The sequence below is a fragment of the Haematobia irritans genome, chromosome 2, assembly GCF_050003625.1.
Source record: "Haematobia irritans isolate KBUSLIRL chromosome 2, ASM5000362v1, whole genome shotgun sequence".
Classification (NCBI taxonomy): domain Eukaryota; kingdom Metazoa; phylum Arthropoda; class Insecta; order Diptera; family Muscidae; genus Haematobia; species Haematobia irritans.
The window spans coordinates 187,329,525-187,357,178 of NC_134398.1; the positions used below are offsets into that span (position 1 = coordinate 187,329,525).

Consider the following 27,654-nt stretch of genomic DNA (forward strand, 5'->3'; position numbering starts at 1 on the left):
CAGAAAATTTTGTATAGAAATAAAAATTTCAGAAAATATTGTTAAAATTGCATTTCTATAGGAAATTTTGTCAAAATTTCTTTTCTATAGGGAATTTTGTCAAAAATTTCATTTCTATAGGATGTTTTTCAAAATTTCATTTCTATATGAAATTTTGTCAAAATTTCATTTCTATAGGATTTTTTTCAAAAATGTCATTTCTATATGAAATTTGTCAAAATTTCATTTTTATACGAATTTTTCTGTAGAAATAAAGTTTTCAAAAAATGTTCTATGAAAATAAATTTTTAGAAATTTTCAATAGAAATAAAATGTTCTATAAAAACGTCCATGTATAAAAGTAAAACACATTTGCATTAATTCTAATATATTCAAAAAGTCTCTTTATTTTTGTCTTTATTTCTACTCTATCCATTTTCTTATCCAGCTCCGACAAACAAATGCTTATTCTCTCAACACTTCCGAAGGATTTCTCTTCGTTGTTATGATTTTTTTTGTTTTGAAAAAAAAAAACGTGTGTTTTGTTAACATTTTAGTGGTTAGAAATTACAATGTTTTGAACAACTAATCTTTACACTTACTAAGTATCTTAATACGATATATGGTGAGGGTGTGTGGGGAAAGGAAAAAAGTGTTTGGTATGATTTACAGTAGAAGTTATCATTATTGTGAATAATTTGTGATAAGGACATCTAAAATATGTCAATATTGTTTGTTGTTGTTTTTGTTTTTCTTTATTTTGTAGCACAAAACAATAATTCTTATAATAATAATAATATTTCTTTATATATATAAATCATTTTAAAAAGTTCAATTAATGTTTATCATAAAAAAAGAATCATATTTTTTTAGATTTAGATATATGATCAAATTGAGAATTCACTTAAAATAGTTTGAAATGTTCTCTTAATGCGTCGCTTTTTATATAGAGATAGATAGTGTGTATTGATGCCATTAAAAAACTATTCGGAGGTTATTTAGAAATATGAACCCAGTATCAGTGCATATGTTGAAAGAAATTTTTCTGACAATCTAACATCTAAATGTATTTTCAATATTTTCTTTGCTTGCAAAATGCTTAGAAACACTATCATCAGCCGATTATATCACACATAAATCGCCGATTCTCTTCTAATACCCAATACGGGTTCTCGTTGATTTTGTGTTGCCAGTTGTACTGCTACTACTGCTACCGCCACCTCCTCCTCCACCGCCATATGCACGTTCATCACGAGAGCTTCGTTCACGTTCGAATTTTTCATGGGAACGTTCGCGGGTATCACGCGTATCGCGTATATGCGGTGATTTGTCCTAATGAAAAATTGTTTTGGAATGTTTGAGAATAAATGAAACGTAGAGGTCGTTTTTGTGTTTCAGGGAAATCTTACTCTGGCATGATATTTATCGCGTTCCCGTTGTTGTTGTGGATCATCATCGCCATTTTGTACTGCAATGTAAAGAAGAAAAAACAGGGAAAATATTTTAAATTCGTATTAAAGACATGTGTTTTCAAAATGAATTGTTGGGTTGTGTATTAGCATGTCCGTCTTACGGTGGTGTTGACAGAAAAAAATCGAAAATTGTTAGCTCACAGCGGTTTCAGAATGTTTTCTGAAATTGGTATCCAGTTATTTTGAGTGGTTTCCTAATGTGCCCCTTGCCAAAAATTCATTTCTCTAGGAAATTTTGTCAAAATTTCATTTCTATAGGAAATTTTGTCAAAATTTTATTTCTATAGGAAACTTTCTCATAATTTCATTTCTTTAGGAAATTTTGTGAAAATTTCATTTCTATAGGAATTTTTGTAAAAATGTCATTTCTATAGGAAATTTTGTCAAAATTTCATTTCTATAGGAAATTTTGTAAAAATTTAATTTCTATAGGAAATTTTGTCAAAATTTCATTTCCATAGGAAATTTTCTCAAAATGTTATTTCTATAGGAAATTTTCTCAAAATTTTATTTCTATAGGAAATTTTCTAAAAATTACAATTTTTATAGGAAATTTTCCCAAAATTTCATTTCTAAAGGATGATACGGTCAAAATTTGGTCAAGGGAAAACGCGTGTAAATCGGTGAAATCGTTTATTTAAAAAATCAAATTAAATTTCTTTTTCAAGTTCAATTAGTATAAAATTCAGGAAAAATATTCAGTTAGGCTTTCGCTTTTCCAAATCCGAATTGCCGGGCCTCACGCTTGACACCTGCCATCAGATTTTGTACAGCCACATTGTCCACCTTCTTCGCCGCAGAAAGCCAGTTTGCCTTGAACTGCTGCTCGTCCTTACCAGTTTTTTTGATCTTCTTTAGGTTCCGCTTGACAATAGCCCAGTATTTCTCAATTGGGCGGAGCTCTGGCGTGTTGGGAGGGTTCTTGTCCTTGGGAACCACCTGCACGTTGTTGGCGGCGTACCACTCCATGGCCTTTTTACCGTAATGGCAAGATGCCAAATCCGGCCAAAACAGTACGGAACAACCGTGTTTCTTCAGGAAAGGCAGCAGACGTTTATTCAAACACTCTTTCACTTTAATTTCTTGGTTGACAGTCCCGGAAGCTATGAAAATGCTGCTTTTCAAGCCACAGGTACAGATGGCTTGTCAAACCAGATATTTCTTTGCGAACTTTGACAGTTTTATGTGCTTGAAAATATCTGCTACCTTTCCCCTTCCTTTTGCCGTATAAAACTCCTGTCCCGGAAGCTGCTTGTAGTCGGCTTTGACGTAGGCTTCGTCGTCCATTACCACTCAGTCAAACTTCGTCAGCATTGTCGTGTACATCCTCCGGGATCGCGTATTTTGTTTGTCATCGCGATTTGGAGTCACTACCTTCTTGTAAATCGATAGTCCGGCTCGTTTTTTGGCTCGATGCACGGTTGTAGACGATACACCCAGCTTATTTGCGGCATCTCGGAGAGAGGGGTTAGGGTTTCGCTTGAAACTACCGGCAACTCTCTTTGTCGTCTCAGCGGCTTCCGGTTTTCGATTTCCCCCCGATCCAGACTTCCTGGCTGTCGACAAACGTTCCCCAAACACTTTAATTACATTTGTAAGGTTGATTTGGCAACTTTTAGCGATTTTACCAGCTTTGCGTGCAAGTAGCTGGGATTTTCGCGATGCGCGAGCAAAATTTTGATACGCTGCTCTTCTTGCTTGGACGGCATTTTGACAACTAAAGAGTGAATTCCAAAATCAAAATAGGAGCAACATTCTACACACACACACCTTCAAAATGAGGGGTGTTCAGGTTTTTTAAATGCAAAATTGAAAGAAATACGTCAAGTTTATATTGACCAAATTTTGACCGTATCACCCTTTATAGGAAATTTTCTCAAAATTTCATTTCTATAGAAAAATTTGTCAAAATTTCATTTCTATAGGAAATTTTGTCAAAATTTTATTTCTATAAGAAATTTTGTCAAAATTTAATTTTTATAGGAAATTCTTTCAAAATTTCATTTCTATTGGCAATTTTGTCAAAATTTCATTTCTATAGGAAATTTTGTCAAAATTTCATTTCTATAGGAAATTGTTACAAAATTTCATTTCTATAGGAATTTTTTTGTCAAAATTTCATTTCTATTAGAAATTTTGTCAACATTTCATTTCTATAGAAATTTTGTCAAAATTGCATTCTATTGAAAATTTTCTCAAAACTTCATTTCTATAGGAAATTTTGTCAAAATTTCATTTCTATAGGACATTTTGTCAAAATTTCATTTCTATAGGAAATTTTCTCAAAATTTTATTTATATAGGAAATTTTCTCAAAATTTCATTTCTATAGAAAATTTTCTCAGAATTTCATTTCTATAGGAAATTTTGTCAAAATTTAATTTCTATAGGAAATTTTGTCACAATTTCATTTCTATTGGAAATTTTCTCAAAATTTCATTTCTATTGGAAATTTTCTCAAAATTTCATTTCTATTGGAAATTTTCTCAAAATTGTATTTCTATTGGAAATTTTGTCAAAATTTCATTTCTATAGGAAATTTTGTCAAAATTTCATTTCTATTGGCAATTTTATCAAAATTTTAATTCTATAGGAAATTTTATCAAAATTTAATTTCTATAGGAAATTTTGTCAAAATTTCATTTCTATAGGAAATTTTGTTAAAGTTTCATTTCTAAAGGAAATTTTGTCAAAATTTCATTCCTACAGAAATTTTGTCAACATTTCATTTCTATAGGAAATTTTCTCAAAATTATATTTCTATCGGAAATTTTGTCAATTCTGTAGGAAATTTTTGTCATTTCTGTAGGAATTTTTTGTCAAAATTTTAGTTCTCTAAGAAATGTTACCAAAATTTCATTTCTGTAGAAAATTTTGTCAAAATTTCACTTCTATAGGAAATATTGTCAAAATTTCACTTCTATAGGAAATTTTCTCAAAATTTCATTTCTATAGGAAATTTTCTCAAAATTTCATTACTATAGGAAATTTTAGATTTCAATATAAACACACTTACCATCTCGTCGACGCTTATGTTCCGATGAAGTCGTTTCCTCTAAACGTTCCCTTTTACGACCCAATTTACGTTCCTTGCGTGCATCTTTCTCTTCATCGGTCATTTTCTCTTTACGCTCTTTACTCTTGAGACCACGTTCCTTTTTCGATTGTTCATTATGATCATCTACATTTAGCTTCTGGAATTATAACAATTTTATATGGATTTGAATCATAGATAAAGGAAAGCAACCTACACCCCCTGCGTCATAAACAAAACAAGTAGCTATAGCTATATCTAAATATCAACATCAAATTATCCCTATAGTACTAATGTGTGCTCATACATATATAAATATCCTACGTCTATAAGCCTATGCTAAAAAAATGTTTTCTTTTTTATTTTCCTTTTGGTTTCTTTTTTATCAAAAACTTACCGCTGACCACGATGCAGAAGGGGAAGGGCGTTTTTAATTTGAAAGCAAGAGTCTATTATTCTTTTTTGGCCACTTCTCAACATTTCTCAACAACAAGACACAGCAGCAGCGTTAGAAAGCTCACAGATAACAAGTAATGACATTTCCTCTTACACTTAGATAGGTAGAACAGAGATAGGAAGTAGTTAAGTTTCTATAATGGAATCGGAAGAAGAATCACTTTGACGAAGAATCCATTGTAAACGAATTGGACGACTTTCCAAAGAGATTATCTGACGTATTGATGCAGCTGGTTTTTGAGAGTGTGAAGATGTTTTCAATAGGAAAAATTGATAGCCGTTAATAATTCCATTCCGTGGTCAATGTAATTGTAACATTTTCTATTATTCAGCATTACATTAAATTCCAATTACGTCTATGTACTTGCAATCCTTGATACGATGATCTTTTATTTTTGAAATAGTTTAAAAAATATATTTTATTTCATTAAGATATAAATTTCATTTTAGTCGTAGATCTTCTAACTTGGGAGTTATGTTGGTGTTGGTGTTACTGCTTATAGAAGGCACCGCTACACATCTTCTCCATTTGATAGATTTATTTACCACTTGTTGTGATGATTTTGATGTTGGATTTTGTAGATTCATGGAGTTGAAGATTAATAAAAATGATTGTTGTTGTTACTATAGCACAATGAACACGGCGATCCTCTAGATCATATGGACTTCGCTTCGGCTTTTTCCCATCACTGCTTAACTGCTGATGTTAGTTTATATCTCCGCTATTCCCCGCTAGAAGCGCTTTGTTTCTTCCCCTTTTCTTTTCGTCTTAAAATCTAATGGAAAAAGGACCGCATAACTAATGAAGTTAATAATTCAGGCACATCAACTAATTTCTCTGTAATACCACGGGATCTTGGTTAGCCAAGGCTAAGCCTACTGAAGACCACTGCTAGTAGTTAATTCATTTTGTTCGGCAAATTAATTATATCCACATCCAATAGGTATCTAGATTTAAAAAATGTCGATGTTCCCTGGTTTTTTTGTAGAGAAGATCTTCCGATATTTGCGATATTTTTTTTGTGCGAATATTGAACTCTATTGCATCGAATTTCAACATTCAAATATTGATTGAGATAGAAGTTGGAAATGTAGGTGTCAAGTTATAAACGAAGAATTTCAATTTGAAATTGGATGTTAAGTTCGAGTTCGAATTCCACCTTTAAGGTACCGCTATACATATTTTCCATTGACAGATTTTTTCCACTTTGTGATGTTTCGCTATTGGATTGTTGGTTGATGTAGATTTTTAGATTAATTCAAATCAAATCTGTTGTTTAGGCTGATTGTTGTTGTTATAGCACCATGGTCCTGATCCTGATTCTAATCCAGATTCGGAAATATCTATGCCTTATTATTTTGTAGAGATGATCTTCCGATATTTCCTATAGTCGTATAGTTTTTTTGCGTGAATATGGAACTCTATTGCATCGAATTTTCCATTTGAATGTTGATTGAGGTATTTCGAAGGAAAAGGTTAAGTTGAGTTGTAGGTGTCAAATTAAAAATGAAGAATTTTATATTAGTCGTATATCTTCAAATTTCAAATTGGTTGTTTAGTTAGATTTTGTATTCCTCCTTTAAGGTACCGCAATACATATTTTCCATTGTTGGTTTTGGTATTGGATTGTAGATTAATTCAAATGAATCTGTTGTTTAGGCTGATTCTTGTTGTTGTTATAGCACCTTGGCCCTGATCCGGAAGATCATGTTGAAATTTTTCACTGACTGACTGCTTCCATCGCTGCTTAACGGTTATTGTTGGTTGCTATTGCCCGCTAGAGGCGCTTCATACCTTCCCTCCTTTTTGTCTCGTCGAACTAGCGTAATAATTCAGGTACATCAAACACTTGATCTTGGCCCACCAAGACTTACTGAAGACCACTGCTGATGATGATATCAATTAGGTATCCAAATTGCCAAAAAATCAACAAGTTGCGATATTGGAATTTGCTCAAGTTGAACTGTCATTTTCTATTTGAATGTTGATTGTTGATTTTCGAAGAAAAAAGTTGATAATAGCCGATGACTGAAATACTGGTGTAAAGTTGTTAAAGCTATTGTCTTATTTTGTAGTTTTGCACAAAACCCAGATTCTGTTGAAGAATAACTATCAGCCAAATGTTATTTCCAGAATTGACAATTACTGGATTTATAGGAATGAATAGATCTGCATAAATAACATATTACGACCACATAAATATCCCTGGCGGTTGCATCTGAATTTGCGGAAATAGAATGCTTTTGTTATCCATCAACAAAAAATACTTCGATGGTATTGTTGTGGGGAGAGTACGTAACTTTTTATGGCGATATTTTTTGTAGATTTTTATAGCTTTGTTTTCCCTCGTCACCATATACGTTATCTTCTTGTTTTTTTCTTTTTTTGCTTTTGGGAATCATCAATGTTAAGTTTCCTGTTAACAACAACAGAATCGATAGATATGACAACCACAAAGAAGATCCCACATAAATTAGGTAGGCGATGCTCCAAAAGAATTCCTTACGTTGCTCATTCAAATTCAAATTTCAAACTAGATCATAGTACTGGAAAATTCTTTATCAAGATCTGGGAAAGAGTAACATTTTTCTCATGGATGAACGAATAATTCGGCTTTGGTTAATTCCTTCCTTGCGCCGGCTTCAGTGCAGTCGATCATCATGGGACCATTTTTTTTAGCACTGTACATGTTCTTCGGATATTAATGACACAGATGTAGGATGAAACTTAGCCATAATTTTTCACTAGTCACTAACATATATCCATCATAGTTTTGTTGAGTTTTTTTCTGAAGAATTTTTGATATAATCTTAAAGTTCTACATAGCTTTTCCATAGTATTGCAGTAAGAAGATCCACAATCCACTCGTTCTACAAAGCAAAAGCAAATTTTAATCTGCGTCTTACTACTCGAAATTTCTACATCAGCATCTGGTTGGAAAGGCAATATTCTCCTCCTTGATGAATGAATATTTCAGTGGTTGTATGATATTTCCAAATGCTACGGCTTCAGTGCATTCCATCGTATTGCCTATGTTTTTCGAAGACTAATAATCTGATACTCTCAACTAACGGATATGCGATGAAATTTGGTCATAATTTTTCACTTGTCACTGCCGTTTATCCACTATAGCTGATGATCCACAGCTCATTCGTTGTGCAGATGTGTACATTAACATCTGGTTGATTTGGAACAGCAAAAATCTCCTCTTTGATGTACGAATAATTCTGTGGCTGATTCTTAGTTGTATTTTAATTGCAGAAGCTTCGGCTACAGTGCAGTCGATCATCGCGATACACATTCGAATACTCCCAATTAATGAAACGGATGTTAGGTGAAATTTGTCCATGATCCATTATTGGAGTCAATGTCTTATATCCATCATTGCTTTTTTTGAGTTTTGTTTTTTTCTGAAGAAGTTTTTACATAATCTCAAGTGGTACCCACACCTTCCTCGCTGAAATTGAAATTTTAAACTGCGTCGGAGTACTCCATATTTCTACATCTGATTGATTTCTTCCTTGATGTATAATTCCTTGATGAGATATGGGATCAATCTCTAGGGTATTTCCAGATTCTCAGGCATCAATTCGTTGAAAACAGTGCCTTATATCCATCATAGGGTTGTTGAGTTTGTTTTCTGAAGTTGTTTTTTTTTTCTCGTATGATGTTCGATGACCTAATCTTAAGATCTGTTTAACTCTTCCAAAGTAGCGAATAGCACCAATTCAGTTTTTATTAACTTTTTCCAATGTTTTTTGTTCTGAGTAATTGTTTGTAGTTTTAGGGTTGCTCCTTGATATCCAATCCAATATATTTATCCAATCATAAGTGTTGACTTTTTCAAAAGATTTTTTGCGCTAGTTTATAGTTATTAGATTCACCTCTAAGCTACTTATATTTTATAACGATGTTGCCTCTGCAAGTAAGTTCTTCTAATCCCTGATGAAGAAGGTGTTTTCGAGGTCTTCAATCAGCAATTTGCTCTACTTCATATATGCATATATTTTATTGATGGTAATCGATGAATTTGGCGAAAGTCTTGTGATGTTTTCCCGTTCTTTGTAATTTATGTAACTTGTAATTGATGTACGGCATAACATCTACCGTTTATTTATTTTTCATTATTTATTTTGCGATCCACAACCCTCTCGTTTCTCACTGAAATTCAAATTTTACAATGCATCGGAATACTCGAAATTTCTTCATCAAGTTGATTTGGAACGGCATGTTGATTGAAGTTTTGTTATTTTTTTTTACAGAAAACTTATTAATTTTTATGTTGTCCCAGGATATATTCTCTTCTTGCATTTATCCATCGTTATCGTCGTTTTTGTATACAATATTTATTGATGACTATGACAACTTGATAAAATGCTTGGTTACTAGTTTAGATACAGCGATTATTTTTGTAGGTAATTTTATACTTTCAGAAGAGATGTTGATGTCCATAATGTAGCGCTTGTAGAATATTTTATGTTTTTTAGTTGTTCTCTTTTAGAAAATATATTTGCTTCCATAAAGAGCTGAACATTTTTTCCTTCAAATTGTTGTTTGCTTTCAAAGTTCTATAATGGCATCCTTTAGAATTTCGGTCTTTCATATCATCTATATAACGACTTCCTTTAAATTAATGTTTCAGATAAATCTCCTTCTATTAGCATTGTATTACTATGGTATCCTTGTAGTTGGTAGTGTTGAAATAAAAAACTTTCTCCAATTTCAGATATGTTGAGATGATGTCGGTTATCACATACTGGAACGATGATGACCTTATAACTATAACTTATTCTAAATAGGTTTTTATAAAACTAACTAATAATAAACTTAAAGTAGATTTCAATTCAATTGTAGCATTATTTCTAAAATATTATTATTATTTTTGTTTTTTTTTTTTTCGAAAAAAGATATCACAAAACTAAATCAATTTGTTTTCCAATGATTTTTTTTTTTTCAAATAACCTATTTGTTTTAGGTTATCTTTCTTACTACTTAATAAAATAATGAGTATCATACAAATTTAGTTATATACATGCTATTGATGATATTTGTTGAGTTCATTTTAGTAAATTTTTAAATTTAATTTTTATGTAATTAAAGGCAATTTTAAATATCCGATTTCAAACGGCGAAATTTTTTTTAAAGAGGAAGTAATGGACTCATTTTTACAACTGCAACTAAACTTTAAAAAAATTGTATTTATATCTGTCGCTATTGAAAATTTTCATATTTGTCATATTAACAATTTAGTGCTTTTGTTGGATTAGTAAGGCTCGGATCATGTTATTTAAAACAGATATTCATATATGAGACACAAATTCAAATAAAATTTTAATTGGAAACATTTTTCTGTGAATTCACTTGGGATTGAAATCATATGTAATAAAATTTGAAGATTGGTTTATATAAAATAGACATTATTCGGCAGTATTATAAACGCGACTTCTCTCGACGTACATAGAAAAAATACCATAAACATTTTTAATAGAATCCTTATTTGAATCAAATAAATTTTTAATAGGATCAATGAATTTTTTTAACACATACAGAAAAAATACCATAATTTTTCCAATTGAATCCTTATTTTAATTTGAAAAAAAAAAAAAAAAATCTGTCACTAAATTAATTGAACCAATTAACTTTTTAAAAAGATAAATTAATTTTTTAATTGAATATACATAAAAAAATTCAACCAATATTTTTGTAATTAAATTCTCATTGAATTTGAAAAAATTAAATTAAATTAAAAAGGTTTCACAAAATTAATTGAATCAATTAAAATTTTAATAGACGATCGATATGATTTCCATGATTCGATTTATATAACATAAGTTAATTGAATCAATTAAAGTTTTATTACGATTAATTTTATCATAGACCAATTGAAAAAAATACCACAATTTTTTAATTGAATCCTCATTTGAATTAAAAAAATCAATAAAAATCTGTCACTAACTGAACTGCACCGTTTAGTTTTTTAATGAGTTTAATTATTTTTTTAATTTCATATACACACAAAAATAACACCAATATTTTTTTCAATTAAATCTTTATATGACTTGAACAAACCAATTCAATAAAAGTATCATTAATTAGTTGAATCGAATAAATTTTTATTAGGATCAATTAGATTTTTAACTGTCATCAATGATCAATATAATTTCCATGATTGAATTGGAATTCAATTTAAAAATTAATTGCGTCGATAAATTTCATGAACGAATAAAAAAATTGGATAAAATCATCCGCTGGCATACACAGGGAAAAATATCACCAAAATTTATCCAATTAAAATTTTAATTGATTAAAAATGTAATTGATTCAACTTTTTTTTGATTAAAACAAAAATAATCAAAGCATAAAAAAAAAACAATTTTAATCAAAATTTGATCAATTTATTTTTTGATCGACGTTGATGGTTAATACTATCATTGAAGAAATTTTAATTAAAAATTTATTGTATTAATTAATTTTGTGATTGAAAACTAAAAAAATGTGATGATTTTCTAATTACAACAGATTGAAAACAATTTGAATGAAAATATTGGATTCTACGTTATCAAGAGAACAAATTTAGAGATCGGTTTATGTGACGCCATATTAAAAGCTTGATATATGCCATCTATGACTTTAGCCTGACGACAAAACAAAAATGAATCTATTTTTCATTCGTTGCTGAAGGCAGGTTCGGTTTAACATTTTGAATATGATGTTTAAAATTTGGCAAGACATTATAAGAGACGTAAAACGATTTCGTCACTTATGGTTTTATATGTACATACAGTGGCGAGGATAACACTCTATCCCTTATTACAAAGATGATGTTCGAAAATATTGGAAAAAAAAAATAATTAAATATTGAATGACTTTGAGCCTTACTGATCCAAAAAAAAACTAAAAAAAAAATCTTTGAAATCGGAATTAAAAAATTTTAGCTAAAAATACGACTTCTACTTCGTATGCATTATTTTTTCGTTTTTCTTTAGTAGTTGGTCCAGCCAAATTTTTTTTTGTTTGTTTTTTTTTTGCTTGATAATTTATATCAATTATTAGGTGGGGTAAGTCTATATAAAATCCTGAGACTGTGTTAAATGGATTATAGTTAAAATTAATTTCTAAAATCTACTTATATGGAAATACTTTACATAGAAAGAAAATACATATATTGTGTCTACATATAAATAAAAAAAAAATGACTCAATGCAATTGTGCGTTGATGGATGGAATCGATAGTGATTTTTATGCACACACTGTAGTGCTCTAAATCGTGCCGAATGTTGTTGTGATCGGAAACAACAATTCCTCTGTGTTTTTGAATGAGATTTTTGTTGTTGTTCTAGTTGTTTGTCATCATCATCATCATTACAACTATGGGTGTTGTTATAGTTGGATAATGTTGGATAACGATTCACTGTTGTTGTGTTTCATTGTCGTTTGTTTTTTGTTTTCTTAGCCTTCTTTTACTGTTGTTCTTATTGTTGTTTTGTGGTGGAAGTCTTCGCTGCCTCTGCAGTTCTCACACAATTAGGTAATTACGATTCCACCAAAATACTAACCTTTGAATTTGAAGATGATGCATCGACTTTACGACGTTTCGAGTCTACAAAAACACCAAAAATTTTCCAATTAAAATTTTAATTGAATTTTAAAAATATTAAATTAAAAATTTAATTGGTTCAACAAATATTTTAATTGGAACAAAAATCGAGCACAAAAATTAATAGTATCAATTAATTTTTTAATAGTATCAAATAATTTTTTAATTGGATCAATTAAAAAATTAATTGGATCAATTAAATTCGTGATTGTATCAGAAAATCTTTTACAGAAATTCAATTCTTATGTTTTTTTTTTAATTTTTGATATTTGTCTACACAGAAACAAATATCGCCAAATTTTTCCAAATATAGTTTTAATTGAATTTTGAAAAAATATGCAATTAAAAATGTAATTGGTTAAACAAATTTTTTGATTGAAACAACAATTAATCACAAAAAATAATTGTATCAATTAATTGTTAATTGAATTTTTTTTGGATTTTGGTGATTAATATATCAATCACATAAAATAATTTATTATTATTATTTATTTATATTTATTGTGAAAATAACCAAGCCTTTAGTGCAATATAAAATGGTTATAAAAAAGACTACAAAAGTAACTTTAAATATCTAAAAGTTTGATTCAATTAAGAAAGTTATTGATACAACTAATTTTTAAATTAAAATGATTTCAATTAGGGTTTTATGGTATCAATCACAGTTTTAATTGGACATTAAAAAATACTTGATTAAAAATTAATTGATTTCATTAACAAAATTTCAATTAATTTTTTAATTGATGTTGATTGACAACCTCAATTAAATTTTCCATTAAAAACGTAACTATTTTTAATTAATTTCTTAACTGACTTTTATTTAAAAATTTAAAAAAAATATCCATCACTTTTTTAGACTTAGTCTTCTGAGTTTGATTAAAAAGTTAATTATATCAATTAAGTTTTTAATTAAAAATAAAAAGAAATATTGAAGACATTTCAATTAAAAATTTATTGGAACAATTAATTTCTTGATTGAAAGCAAAAATATATTTTTCTGTGTACTCAAAATCTAATTTTTCTACAAAGAAAAACTGTAACTAAAATATTTCCAATTAAAAAGGAAAATGTTGGTATTTTGACCATTTTTGTCGAAATCAGAGAAACATATATATTGGAGCTATATATAAATCTGAACCGGTTTCAATCAAATTTGGCACACATGACTATATTACTAATTGTACTCCTAGTGCAAAATTTCAACGAAATTAGGCCAAAACTCTGGCTTCGGGGGCCATATAAGTCCATATCAGGCGAAAAATATATATGGAAGCTATATCTAAATCTGAAACGATTTCAATCAAATTTTGCACACATGACTATACTACCAATTGTACTCCTTGTGCAAAATTTCAAACTAATCGGGATAAAACTCTGGCTTCTGGGTCCATATAAGTGCATATCGGGCGAAAGATATATATGGGAGCTATAACTAAATCTGAACCGATTTCAACCAAACTTGGCACGCATAGCTATAAGCTAAATATACTCCCTGTGCAAAATTTCAACCAAATTGGGCCAAAACTCTGGCTTTTAGGACCACATTAGTCCATATCGGGCGAAAGATATATATGGGAGCAATATCTAAATTTGAACCGATTTCAATCAAATTTTGCACACTTGACTGTACTACTAAATGTACTCCTAGTGCAAAATTTCAACCAAATTCGGCCAAAAATCTGGCTTCTGGGGCCATATAAGTCCATATCGGGCGAAAGATATATATGGGAGCTATATCTAAATCTGAACCGATTTCAATCAAATTTTGCACACTTGACTAGACGACTATGTGTTATGTTTGTACAAAATTTCAAGCAAATCGGTATAAAACTCTGGCTGCTGGGTCCATATTAGTGCATATCGGGCGAAAGATATATATGGGAGCTATATCTAAATCTGAACCGATTTCTTCCAAAATCAATAGGGTTCTATTCTGACCCAAATTAGGAACATGTGCCAAATTTGAAGGCGATTGGACTTAAATTGCGACCTAGACTTTGATCACAAAAATGTGTTCACAGACAGACGGACGGACGGACGGATGGACAGACGGACATGGTTATATCGACTCAGGGACCCACCCTGAGCATTATTGCCAAAGACACCATGTGTCTATCTCGTCTCCTTCTGGGTGTTACAAAAATATGCACTAACTTATAATACCCTGTTCCACAGTGTGGCGCAGGGTATAAAAAATGAGTGAAAAAATTTTTAAAATTTATTTTTATTTTTTTTTTTAAGAAAGTGATTGAAAATAGTTACGCCTTTAATTAAAAAATTAATTGATACAACCCAGTTTTTAATAAAACACAAAGTTAGTTAAGAAATTGTTACAATGAACAATTTAATTAAAAAATTGCAAGTTTCAATTGCAAAATTAAATTAATTTTTTAACAGATTTAATTAAAATCGACTTTAATCAAATTTTTGATCTGAAATAAATCAAAATTACATTTTTAATTGAATCAATTAAAAAATTAATTGAAATGTTTAAATTAAATCAATTAATTTTTTTTATGTTGTATGCCCAATTAAAACTGTGATTGATATTATAATTTTTATGATTGAAGACATTTCAATAAAAAAATTAATAAGATTAATTAATGAATAATTAATACTTGAATTTAATATGTGAAAAAATAATGTAATTAAAATTAATTAATTAATTGAATCAGAAAAAAATTGTGTGTAGGAAATTGATTGAAAATTGTAATAATTAAAAAAATTGAGTTTTGTTATCAACGTCAATTAATGTTTTAATTGAATCAATAATTAAAAATTAATTGAGTTTTGTTATCAACGTCAATTAATTTTAATTAATTAATTTTTTAATTGAATCAATTAAAAAATTAATTGAAATTTCTAATAAAATAATAAAAATTTTTAACCAAGTCTTTTTTTAATTGATTGACATTTAATTAAAAAATTAATTTTGTGATTGCATTGAATCAGAAAATGTGTATGAATAAATCCTTTTTGTTTCTAATGAAATTAACATTTTTTTTTTTTTTTCAAATGACCATCATACCTTTTTCATATTCTATGACATCTTGACTACGACGTTGTGGTTGCTGCATAGATCCAATACTTTCATTTGAAACAGAACTTAAATCTCGATCTCTTGCACGATCCACGTTTCTTTCATATTCACGATCCCTATCGCGATCAGCATTACGATCATAATCATTCTTATTACTCGATGAGGTAGTGGTAGAAATTGATGCCTCAACAACTTCCACCGATTGTGAGTCACGATAACGTTCCTCCCGGCGTTTATCACGTTTCGAACGACTTGAAGTTGTCTCAGTGATAACATCATCCAGCAGTTGGCTACGCTCTCGATCGCGTTCACGTTCCCGTTGTTCCCTATCCCTTTCACGATCCCTGGATCGTTCATCTTTTTTGGAATCTTTTATCGATCTGGTACTACTGTGACGATCCGTTGTATCACGTTCTGATATTAGAATTGGCGTTGACATAGAATTCTCTTCGTTTAATTCAATAATTTTATTACTACGATCACGATCTCTATCCCTATCGCGTTCACGTTCTGTGGCAGTTGAACTGGAGGAGCTAAGTTTAATCATTTTAGGTGGACGTTCAGGGCGATCCTTTTCCCGTTTATCTAAAAGGAAAGTAGAAAAATAGCTGTAGAAAAAAAGGTATGGGATAATTTTAATTTCTTGAGATTTCTTACCTGATTTTAATTCTCCATTTGTTGTCTGTTTCACATCTGTGGAGGCCAAAGAAGATGTATTGCTGCTTCCATTGTTTGTTAGACTTATAACACCTGTCGTAGATGTAGTAGCTGCTGTGGCAGAGGTACTAATACCAGCAGCAGAAGAAACCCCAGCAGCAGCCGTTATGCTTGTGCCTGTTGTTGCTTCCACACGTACAGGTCTTTCGGTGACCTGATGGAAATCACTTTCTTTGATCATTTGTGCTGCTTTGGTTTTCAATTGACCAATATAACTTGAAGCAATAACAAAAAGATCGGGTCTCTTATTTTTCTCTTCTTCACGGACTTTTTCCACTTTACGTTCAATAATTTGGGCCAATTTGGCTAGAACAGGATAGTGTGGCAATATACGCATTAATATTATCAAAGCATTACGTATTTGCATATATTCCTTGGAATCCAAACAGAAGACTATGGCTCTTGTGATCTTATAATGCCATTTGTGACACACATGACGATAATTCTCATAGCCCACATGATCATTTGCTTCAGAAAATTGATTGCTTACACGGAATTTGGTAACAAAACCTGGATAATTTGCGCATTCACGATTAAATGTGGCCTGATCGGAATGCCATCGCATTACAGTTTCCAACATGGCACAGAGAAAGCGCCCATAGCGAGTCGCTTCATTTTCGGTACAGGATGTAACCGAATAGGTGATATCACAAAAAATCTATAAAAAAAAATAAAAGAAATATAATTTTTTTTAATTTTTGTCAAGGCCAAAAGATAGTAATGAGAATAACAAATTGGAAAATTTTACTTTTCGATATTTTGAAAATTTGAAAAAATCTACTTTCAACTTTTCTCCGACTTTTCCAAATTTTCAAAAGCCAATTTTTCGACATTTTAAACTTTTGAAAAATATGACTTTCAATTATTGAAATTTTTGAAAATTAAATTTTTGATGCTGCAACTTCGAATTATTGGTGAATTCATATACAGTAAAACCTCTCAGAAGTGGACACTCACCTAAATGTTGTCCATTTGGGAGACTTTCACTTATAAAAGGTTACTTTTAATATTTAAATATAGCAAACGCCTCAGGAAAATTAAGAGGTTTCACTGTATATATCGAATTGTATTTTTGTTTGAATGTTCCGAATAAGCTCGTGAAGTGATAATGTGGTGAGGAGGTCCTCCCCTTTTATGTACTTTTTGAAAATTGGACTTTAGTTCTCCGATTGGCTTGAAATTTTCAGGGTGTTAAAACTAAGACTAGACTATTTTTCGATAATTCGAAAATGGAATCTGTTTCGATTTACTTGAAATTTACAGAGGACATGGGAGGAGTTTATGAAATTAGTATGGGGTACCTGTTTTTTTAATTGTAAATTGGAGGGGGAATGCAGGATCCCCCCACTTACCCGACTTTTTAAAAATTAAACATGAGTTCTAAGATTTCCTTAAAATTTTCAGGAAATGTTAAAGATGGTACATTGACCTATATACAGTACAGGGCGGCTGATATGGATTACAACCAAACTCAAATTTTAACAAATTTTTCTATAGAAATAAAATTTTGAACAAAATTTTTTATAAAAATAAAATTTTGACAAAATTTCCTATACAAAGAAAATGTGGACAAAATTTTCTATAGAAATAAAATTTTGACAAAATTTTCTATAGAAATAAAATTTTGACAAAATTTTCTATAGAAATAAAATTGTGCGAACATTTTTTATAGAAATAAAATTTTGACAAACATTTTCGTAAAAATAAAATTGTGACAAAATTTTCTTTAGAAAGAAAATTTTGACAAAATTTTCTATAGAAATAAAATTTTGACAAAATTTTCTATAGAAATAAAATTTTGACAAAATTTTCTATAGAAATAAAATTTTGACAAAATTTTCTATACAAAGAAAATGTTGACAAAATTTTCTATAGAAATAAAATTTTGACAAAATTTTCTATAGAAATAAAATTTTGACAAAATTTTCTATAGAAATAAAATTGTGCGAATATTTTTTATAGAAATAAAATTTTGACAAAAATTTTCGTAAAAATAAAATTGTGACAAATTTTTCTTTAGAAAGAAAATTTTGACAAAATTTTCTATAGAAATAAAATTTTGACAAAATTTTCTATAGAAATAAAATGTTGACAAAATTTTCTATAGAAATAAAATTTTGACAAATTTTCTACAGAAATAAAATTTTGCGAAAATTTTCTATAGAAATAAAATTTTTGAAAATAGTTTTCTACAGAAATAAAATTTTGACAAAATTTTCTATAGAAATAAATTTTGACAAAATTTTCTATAGAAATAAAATTTTATTTTGACAAAATATTCTATAGAAATAAAATTTTGACAAAATTTTCTATAGAAATAAAATTTTGACAAAATTTTCTATAGAAATAAAAATTTGACAAATATTTTTTTTTTTTTTTTTTTTGAGAGTGGAATTGGTATTAGAAAATACCAAAGTGTCGATCAACTCGAGACGGCGCTTCGTCTGGAATTTGCCATAGTATAACAAAGCTATTTTCGTGCAGCGTATGACGGATTTTGTCGGATAACTAAACGCTTTACATTGTTGCATTACATATTAGCCGCTCTGTACAAGGGACTCCATCTAAATTTCATCCGATTCAATAGCGTGTGTCCTTGTGTCAAAACAACACAATTTAATCAAAATCGATCAATAATTGCGACCTGAATCTCGCGAACAACAAATACATGGGCAGATGGATGGACACCAAAGGCTAGATAGACTCAAGAGGTGATTCTGTGCCGATCGATATATATGTTTTTGATGGAGTCTAAGATCAATATTTCTCGTAGACAGATTCTCTTACAGATCAAAGTTATTTTAGCCTGACCACTATTTGGTTTAGGGCATACAAATTAGGAGAATTGCCTTTTCATAATTTAAATGTTTGAAAAAGTCAACATTCGAATTTACGACTCTTTCCGAAGTCAGAAATTCTATTTTTTGATTTTTTAAAAATTTTAAAAACTAAACTATTACTATTTTGAAAAGTCGTTTTCTAATGTCGCGACTTTGCATAAAAAACCTACATTTCATTCCTCTTTCGATTAGTCGAGATTGGTCACTATAACAATTTTGTTGAACATTTAACGAAATTAAAGAAATTGTTTCGTGGACTACCGCAAGTGTACGTTTATTTGCGATCCGGAAGGGCTTTTAGTCGATTTTGCTGGATCAATAAGTTGATTTTAAAAATCGAGTTCTACTTTTCTTGACAACGTCGATTGATTAGTAGATTTTCGTTAATTTTATATCCCTGGAAAGAACCAAAAAATGTGTACTTACTCTATCGTAACATAGCAATGTTGAAAAATTGGCTGCTTTTAAATTGTGTATAGTATGGACAAATTTAGCACAATATAAGGCATCGAGGGCAGTGAATGTACATCTGAAATGTGAGAGAAAAATTCAATTATTCATCACGCTCTCTCGCTCTCACTTTCAATTGTGAAACAAACCTTGGAAAAAGACACAATTGAAGAAATTGTGTAATGGTCTCATTTTTAGCCGATTTTGCTGATCTCGATAAAAACCAATTATCCTTTTGTTGTTGTAGACGTTGTAAGATTTTATCCACATGCTCTTGTTGTTTCTTACGTTCATCCTGCAGTTTATCCATGAGGGCTATATAACGCTCTTGTTCTTTTTTATTTTTTGAAGCGTTTGATTCTTTCGAATCGGCAGCCATCTGTGACAATTGCTTTAGCTTACTAATCTCCTTTTGATAGCTATCGTGGGGTACTTGTAAATCATACATGCTGAGTGACCAAAATGTTACAAAAAATTGCGGTGAAATATCTTCCCAAACTTTAAAACCATGCAGGGGCCGTACAGATTCCACAATGGGATTCATAATTAAATTTGTTGCCTCCAAATATTTTTGTAACTTTTGATTATTTGTCAATTTCTTGGCATTGGGATCTGCTTTGCGTAATTGATCATATTTTTGCTAAGAAATTAGAAAAATAAATTGGCTAATACTTTAAATGCTATTCGAGTTAACTCACATTAATTTGATGTGTAAACATAGGCCTTGCCAAAAAGAAGGCTACATCCGAATTTATATGATAGTCCTGCAGCATAGCAATAATCGATGGTAACCGCTCTACATATTCATCCACCGAATAAGTAGATCCCAGGAATGTACCAAATTGCACAAGTGTATCTTGACACTGATCGTAAAGTTTACCAACCAATTTTAAATGACTTTGAGCAGTTTCACGATATATGACACAATGTTTTTGTTGAGCCATCAATAGGCAAATGGTAACGGCAAGATCATGATTCGCCAGAGCATCTTTTAAACGTTGCGAAGATTTCTTTGTATTTCGAACTTGACTGAAATAGCCGGCCTAAGTGGAAAACAAATTTAATTTAAGGATTGCCTGTGACAGTTTAAAGAGTCACTTACTTCTCCCCTTAGTAGTTCTCCACCACACATGGCATTAAGTTGTTCGTTTGTCATTTCTTCGGCGGATTCCACACCAGCCATTTTCTGTACAATTTCCTTCAAAATCAATAGATCCAAACTGTAAAAATATAATATGAGAAATAGAATTATGTTCAAAATTATGTAGACCAAATAAATTGCAATTTTCATAATTCGGCAAATCCCTAATGAAGAGCAAATTTCTTTTAAAACTTCGGCGAGTAAAAGATTTATGTTATTTATATAGAAAATTTTGTCAAAATTTTATTTCTATAGAAAATTTTGTCAAAACTTTATTTCCAGAGAACATTTTGCAAAAATTTTATTTCTGTAGAAATTTTGTCATTTTATTTATTTCTATCGAAAATGTTATCAAAATGTTATTTCTATAGGAATTTTTGTCAAAATTTTATTTCTATGGAAAATATTGTCAAAATTTCATTTCTATAGAAAATTTTGTCAAAATTTTACTTCTATAGAAAATTTTGTCAAAATTTTTTTTTCTATAGAAAATTTTGTCAAAATTTTATTTCTATAGAAAATTTTGTCAAAATTTTATTTCTATACAAAATTTTTTCAAAACTTTATTTCTATAGAAAATTTTTTCAAAATTTTATTTATATAGAAAATTTTGTCAAAATTTTATTTCTATAGAATATTTTGTCAACATTTTATTTCTATAGAAAATTTTGTCAAAATTTTATTTCTATAGAAACTTTATTTCTATAGTAAATTTTGTTAAAAATTTATTTATATAGAAAATTTTGTCTAAATATTATTTCTATAGAAAATTTTGTCAAAATTTTATTTCTATAGAAAGTTTTGTCAAAATGTTATTTCTATAGAAAATTTTGTCAAAATTTTATTTCTATAGAAAATTTTGTCAAAATTTTATTTCTATAGAAACTTTATTTCTATAGTAAATTTTGTTAAAAATTTATTTATATAGAAAATTTTGTCTAAATATTATTTCTATAGAAAATTTTGTCAAAATTTTATTTCTATAGAAAATTTTGTCAACATTTTATTTCCTACGAAATTTTGTTAAAAATTTATTTATATAGAAAATTTTGTCTAAATATTATTTCTATAGAAAATTTTGTCAAAATTGTATGTTCACAGAAAATTTTGTCAAAATTTTATTTCTATAGAAAATTTTTGTCAAAATTTTATTTCTATAGGAATTTTTGTCAAAATTTTATTTTTATAGGAAATTTTGTCAACATTTTATTTCTATCGAAAATTTTATCAAAATTTTATTTCTATATAAAATTTTGTCAAAATTTTATTTCTATAGAAAATGTTCGCAACATTTTATTTCTATAGAAAATTTTCGCAAAATTTTATTTCTATAGAAAATTTTCGCAAAATTTTATTTCTATAGAAAATTTTGTCAACATTTTATTTCTATCGAAAATTTTATCAAAATTTTATTTCTATTTAAAATTTTGTCAAAATTCTATTTCTATAGAAAATTTTCGCAACATTTTATTTCTATAGAAAATTTTCGCAAAATTTTATTTCTATAGAAAATTTCCGCAAAATTTTATTTCTATAGAAAATTTTCGCAAAATTTTATTTCTATAGAAAATTTTCGCAAAATTTTATTCCTATAGAAAATTTTCGCAAAATTTTGTCAAAATTTTATTTCTATAGAAAATTTTGTCAAAATTTTATTTCTATAGAATATTTTGTCAAAATTTTATTTCTATAGAATATTTTGTCAAAATTTTATTTCTATAGAATATTTTGTCAAAATTTTATTTCTATAGAAAATTTTGTCAAAATTTTATTTCTATAGAAAATTTTGTCAAAATTTTATTTTCACAGAAAACTTTGTCAAAATTTTATTTCTATAGAAAATTTTGTCAAAATTTTATTTCCATAGAATTTTTTTTCAAAATTTTATTTCTATAAAATATTCTGCCAAAATTTTATTTCTATAGAAAATTTTGTCAAAATTTTATTTCTATAGAAAATTTTGTCAAAATTTTATTTTCACAGAAAATTTTGTCAAAATTTTATTTCTATAGAAAATTTTGTCAACATTTTATTTCAAAATTTTATTTCTATAGAAAATTTTCTCAAAATTTTATTTCTATAGAAAATTTTGTCAAAATTTTATTTCTATAGAATATTTTGTCAAAATTTTATTTCTATAGAAAATTTTGTCAAAGTTTTATTTCTATAGAAAATTTTGTCAAAATTTTATTTCTATAGAAAATTTTGTCAAAATTTTATTTCTATAGGAAATTTTGTCAACATTTTATTTCTATAGGAAATTTTGTCAAAATTTTATTTCTATAGGAAATTTTGTCAAAATTTTATTTCTATAGAATATTTTGTCAAAATTTTATTTCTATAGAAAATTTTGTCAACATTTTATTTCTATAGAAAATTTTGTCAAAATTTTATTTCTATAGAAAATTTTGTCAACATTTTATTTCTATAGATAATTTTGTCAAAATTTTATTTCTATAGAAAATTTTGTCAAAATTTTATTTCTATAGAAAATTTTGTCAAAATTTTATTTCTATAGAATATTTTGTCAAAATTTTATTTTTATAGAAAATTTTGTCAAAAATTTATTTCTATAGAAAATTTTGTCAAAATTTTATTTCTATAGGAAATTTTGTTAAAAATTTATTTATATAGAAAATTTTGTCAAAATTTTATTTCTATAGAAAATTTTCTCAAAATTTTATGTGTATAGAAAATTTTGTCAACATTTTATGTGCATAGAAAATTTTGTCAAAATTTTATGTATATAGAAAATTTTGGCAAAATTTTATATATATAGAAAATTTTTGGAAGATTTGTCAATTTTTAATGGACCCACGTTGGGCGCCTCCACTCCGACCCTTTCTGTTGTGCAAAAGCACCACACCATGCCCGGGCACGGCCGGATACTATAGCTCTGTCCTCTATAAATGTTAGTACAATATTATAAAGTAGAATTTACCTTTTCTGTGATTTTAATTGATTGGCCACATACTGCAATAACCCACTCAATTCAATGTTGTATTTCTTAAAAATTGCACCACAAAATGAGGCTAAACTTTGTAACCACAATGATATCGAAGTGCCATCATGTTTAAAACGGTCTCTATCGGCCATTGTAAGGGCCTCAATTAAACAATAGCCCAAACAATCAAAGGAGAGGAAAGTTAAATATTTCAGAGAATCAACGACAGGGCCAATCAAATTATCATAAATTTGAATTTGTAAAAGAATCTATGGATAAAAAACAATTAGAAAAATAAATATTACGAAAAAACTGCAACACAACTCACATAGTCAAAAAGGAAACCAGGGGCACAATGACTAAGTTTGCCTATAAGACGACCAACTGGTTTGACATTCTCCTTACTAACACGTTTCATTATGGCTTTAATATGTTTTTGGGCTTTGCCACGACGACGTATAAGCTGAGGATGCAATTGGTAGGTATCATTTTTCCAACGGGCATAAAGAGCATAACTATAAGAGAAGAAAAAAATGAAATAAAGGAAGATGAGATTTTATGAGAAAATCATTTTTACCGATAATGATAAGGAAAATATTTCAAAACCGTCCAGATTTCCTCAGCCATTGGGCAATTACAATCCAAATATGATAAGGCGGGTAAAATTGCTGCGTCCATAATTGTCATCACCTCATTATACAACGTTTCCGACTCACTATTTGGTGGAGGCATATTTTGACTATCCACTCCCATATCCGTGATAATCGAACGCATAACACGTATCAATTTATACATGAGCACTGTATCGAAATGTAACGATGGTCCCAATGCTATAACCATTGGTATAACATAATTTCGCAAATCGCAAAAATCTTTGGCTCTGATTTTCTGCAGTAGTTTTGAATCATCACTTAGACGTCGTTTTTGTAATGTAGCTGCTGGTGAAATTTTAAAACATTTCGTACGATACACATGATCAATGCTAATGTGTATCAATTCGGATAGGGCACGTGCAATGGGCTCATGCACTACCACTGATTGTTCGGGCAGTTTTTTGATTATTTTCCGGGCATTATCCCAATCGCCAACTTTAAGTAGACCTTCACATAAGCCAAATTTTTGATTGGCATAATATTTGTCCTAGAGGGGGGAAATATTTAGTTAGAAATAAAGGGAATTAAAAGAAACATATTAAAATTGTAAAGAAAGGGAAAGTTCGATAACACGAGAGATATGACTTAAATTTCTGAAGAGTCTTAAATTTAGAGCATCTTGTGGACATTGTCGAAAATATAAGAGTCATAATCATGCTATCAAATCAGTTACTAAGGTTTTTTGCCTATATTTGCACATCCAGTGTCAAGGAATATTTATCAATTCTTGCTCCACTCTCCATATTCACCAAAAATTTTGGTGAAACACAAGTGAAACACAATTTTCGTAAAAGATATCAAAGAAACATATAAAAAACGATTTCAAATCAAAAACACAAACGATTTCAAATCAAAAAAAAAAAAAAAACATTGTGTTTCACAATAAGTCATGGTGAAAGTTGGATTATGTCCCTGCTGATGGATGCATTTCCGATTAAAAAACGTACTCACTTAAAAAACTTGAAAGGTTTTATTTTTAATTATTTATTTGATTAAATTAATACTTAATTTATTTTGATTTCACTTATTTTCAATTCCCTTATTGTGAATTTTCGGGTGATTTGTGAAACTCACCACTCAGAATTAACTGCTCTGTGTAGTTCTAGTCGTACGATTGAGACAAGTAAACATTGTCAAAATCTATTTCTATCAAAATTTTTGTCAAAATTCTATTTCAATAAAAATTTTGTCAAAATATTATTTCTATAGAATTTTTTCAAAATTTTACTACTAGAAACTTTTGTCAAAATTTTCTATAGAAATAAAATTTTTGCAAAAATTTTCTATAGAAGTAAAATTTTGACAAAATTTTCTATAGAAATAAAATTTTGACAAAATTTTCTATAGAAATAAAATTTTGACAAAATTTTCTATAGTAATAAAATTTTGGAAAAGTTTTCTATAGCAATAACATTTTGACAAAATTTTCTATAGCAATAAAATTTTGAAAAAATTTCTATATAAATAAAATTTTGACTAAATTTTCTATTGAAATAAAATTTTCACAAAATTTCTATAGAAATAAAATTTTGACAAAATTTTCTATAGAAATAAAATTTTGACAAAATCTTCTATAGAAATAAAATTTTGACAAAATATTCTATAGAAATACAATTTTGACAAAATTTTGTTAGAAATAAAATTTTGACAAAATTTTGTTAGAAATAAAATTTTGACATAATTTTGTTAGAAATACAATTTTGACAAAATTTTGTTAGAAATAAAATTTTGACAAAATTTTCTAAAGAAATAAAATTTTGACAAAAATTTCTATAGAAATAAAATTTTGACAAAATTTTCTATAGAAATAAAATTTTGACAAAATTTTCTATAGGAATAAAATTTTGACAAAATTTTTCGTAGAAATAAAATTTTTACAATATTTTCTATAGAAATAAAATTTTGACAAAATTTTCTATAGAAATAAAATTTTGACAAAATTTTCTATAGAAATAAAATGTTGACAAAATTTTCTATAAAATAAAATTTTTGCAAAAATTTTCTATAGAAATAAAATTTTTGCAAAAATTTTGTTAGAAATAAAATTTTTACAAAATTTTGTTAGAAATAAAATTTTGACAAAATTTTCTATAGAAATAAAATTTTGACAAAATTTTGTTAGAAATAAAATTTTGACAAAATTTTGTTAGAAATAAAATTTTGACATAATTTTGTTAGAAATAAAATTTTGACAAAATTTTGTTAGAAATAAAATTTTGACAAAATTTTCTAAAGAAATAAAATTTTGACAAAAATTTCTATAGAAATAAAATTTTGACAAAATTTTCTATAGAAATAAAATTTTGACAAAATTTTCTATAGAAATAAAATTTTGACAAAATTTTCTATAGAAATAAAATTTTGACAAAATTTTCTATAGAAATAAAATTTTGACAAAATTTTCTATAGAAATAAAATTTTGACAAAATTTTCTATAGAAATAAAATCTTGACAAAGTTTTCTATAGAAATAAAATTTTGACAAAATTTTCTATAGAAATAAAATTTTGACAAAATTTTCTATAGAAATAAAATTTTGACAAAATTTTCTATAGAAATAAAATTTTGACAAAATTTTCTATAGAAATAAAATTTTGACAAAATTTTCTATAGAAATAAAATGTTGACAAAGTTTTCTATAAAATAAAATTTTTGCAAAAATTTGCTATAGAAATAAAATTTTTGACAAAATTTTCTATAGAAATAAAATTTTGATAAAATTTTCTATAGAAATAAAATTTTGACAAAATTTTCTATAGAAATAAAATTTTGACAAAATTTTCTATAGAAATAAAATTTTGACAAAATTTTCTACAGAAATAAAATTTTGACAAAATTTTCTATAGAAATAAAATTTTGACAAAATTTTCTATAGAAATAAAATTTTGACAAAATTTTCTATAGAAATAAAATTTTGACAAAATTTTCTATAGAAATAAAATGTTGACAAAGTTTTCTATAAAATAAAATTTTTGCAAAAATTTTCTATAGAAATAAAATTTTTGCAAAAATTTCTATATATAGAAATTTTTGACAAAATTTTCTATAGAAATAAAATTTTGACAAAATTTTCTATAGAAATAAAATTTTGACAAAATTTTCTATAGAAATAAAATTTTGACAAAATTTTCTACAGAAATAAAATTTTGACAAAATTTTCTATAGAAATAAAATTTTGACAAAATTTTCTATAGAAATAAAATTTTGACAAAATTTTCTATACAAATAAAATTTTGACAAAATTTTCTATAGAAATAAAATGTTGACAAAGTTTTCTATAAAATAAAAGTTTTGCAAAAATTTTCTATAGAAATAAAATTTTTGCAAAAATT

The 27,654-nt window shown here is 27.8% G+C and overlaps 1 protein-coding gene across 1 annotated transcript in view; it reads right to left on the minus strand.

Moving 5' to 3' along the window:
* Window positions 1–356: 356 nt before the first annotated feature.
* tho2 (THO complex subunit 2-like protein) overlaps window positions 357–27,654 on the minus strand; it is a 34,689-nt gene continuing 7,391 nt past the window's right edge. The window contains exons 7-19 of the mRNA XM_075297045.1: window positions 24,248–24,810; window positions 23,999–24,185; window positions 23,668–23,939; window positions 20,688–20,805; window positions 20,284–20,628; window positions 19,735–20,225; window positions 19,562–19,664; window positions 16,236–16,953; window positions 15,567–16,163; window positions 12,498–12,541; window positions 4,467–4,644; window positions 1,389–1,447; window positions 357–1,311 (exon numbers count right to left, since the gene is read on the minus strand). Coding sequence (XP_075153160.1) covers window positions 1,132–1,311; window positions 1,389–1,447; window positions 4,467–4,644; window positions 12,498–12,541; window positions 15,567–16,163; window positions 16,236–16,953; window positions 19,562–19,664; window positions 19,735–20,225; window positions 20,284–20,628; window positions 20,688–20,805; window positions 23,668–23,939; window positions 23,999–24,185; window positions 24,248–24,810 — 3,855 coding nt within the window. The 3' untranslated portion in view covers window positions 357–1,131. The remainder of the gene's footprint in view (window positions 1,312–1,388; window positions 1,448–4,466; window positions 4,645–12,497; window positions 12,542–15,566; window positions 16,164–16,235; window positions 16,954–19,561; window positions 19,665–19,734; window positions 20,226–20,283; window positions 20,629–20,687; window positions 20,806–23,667; window positions 23,940–23,998; window positions 24,186–24,247; window positions 24,811–27,654) is intronic.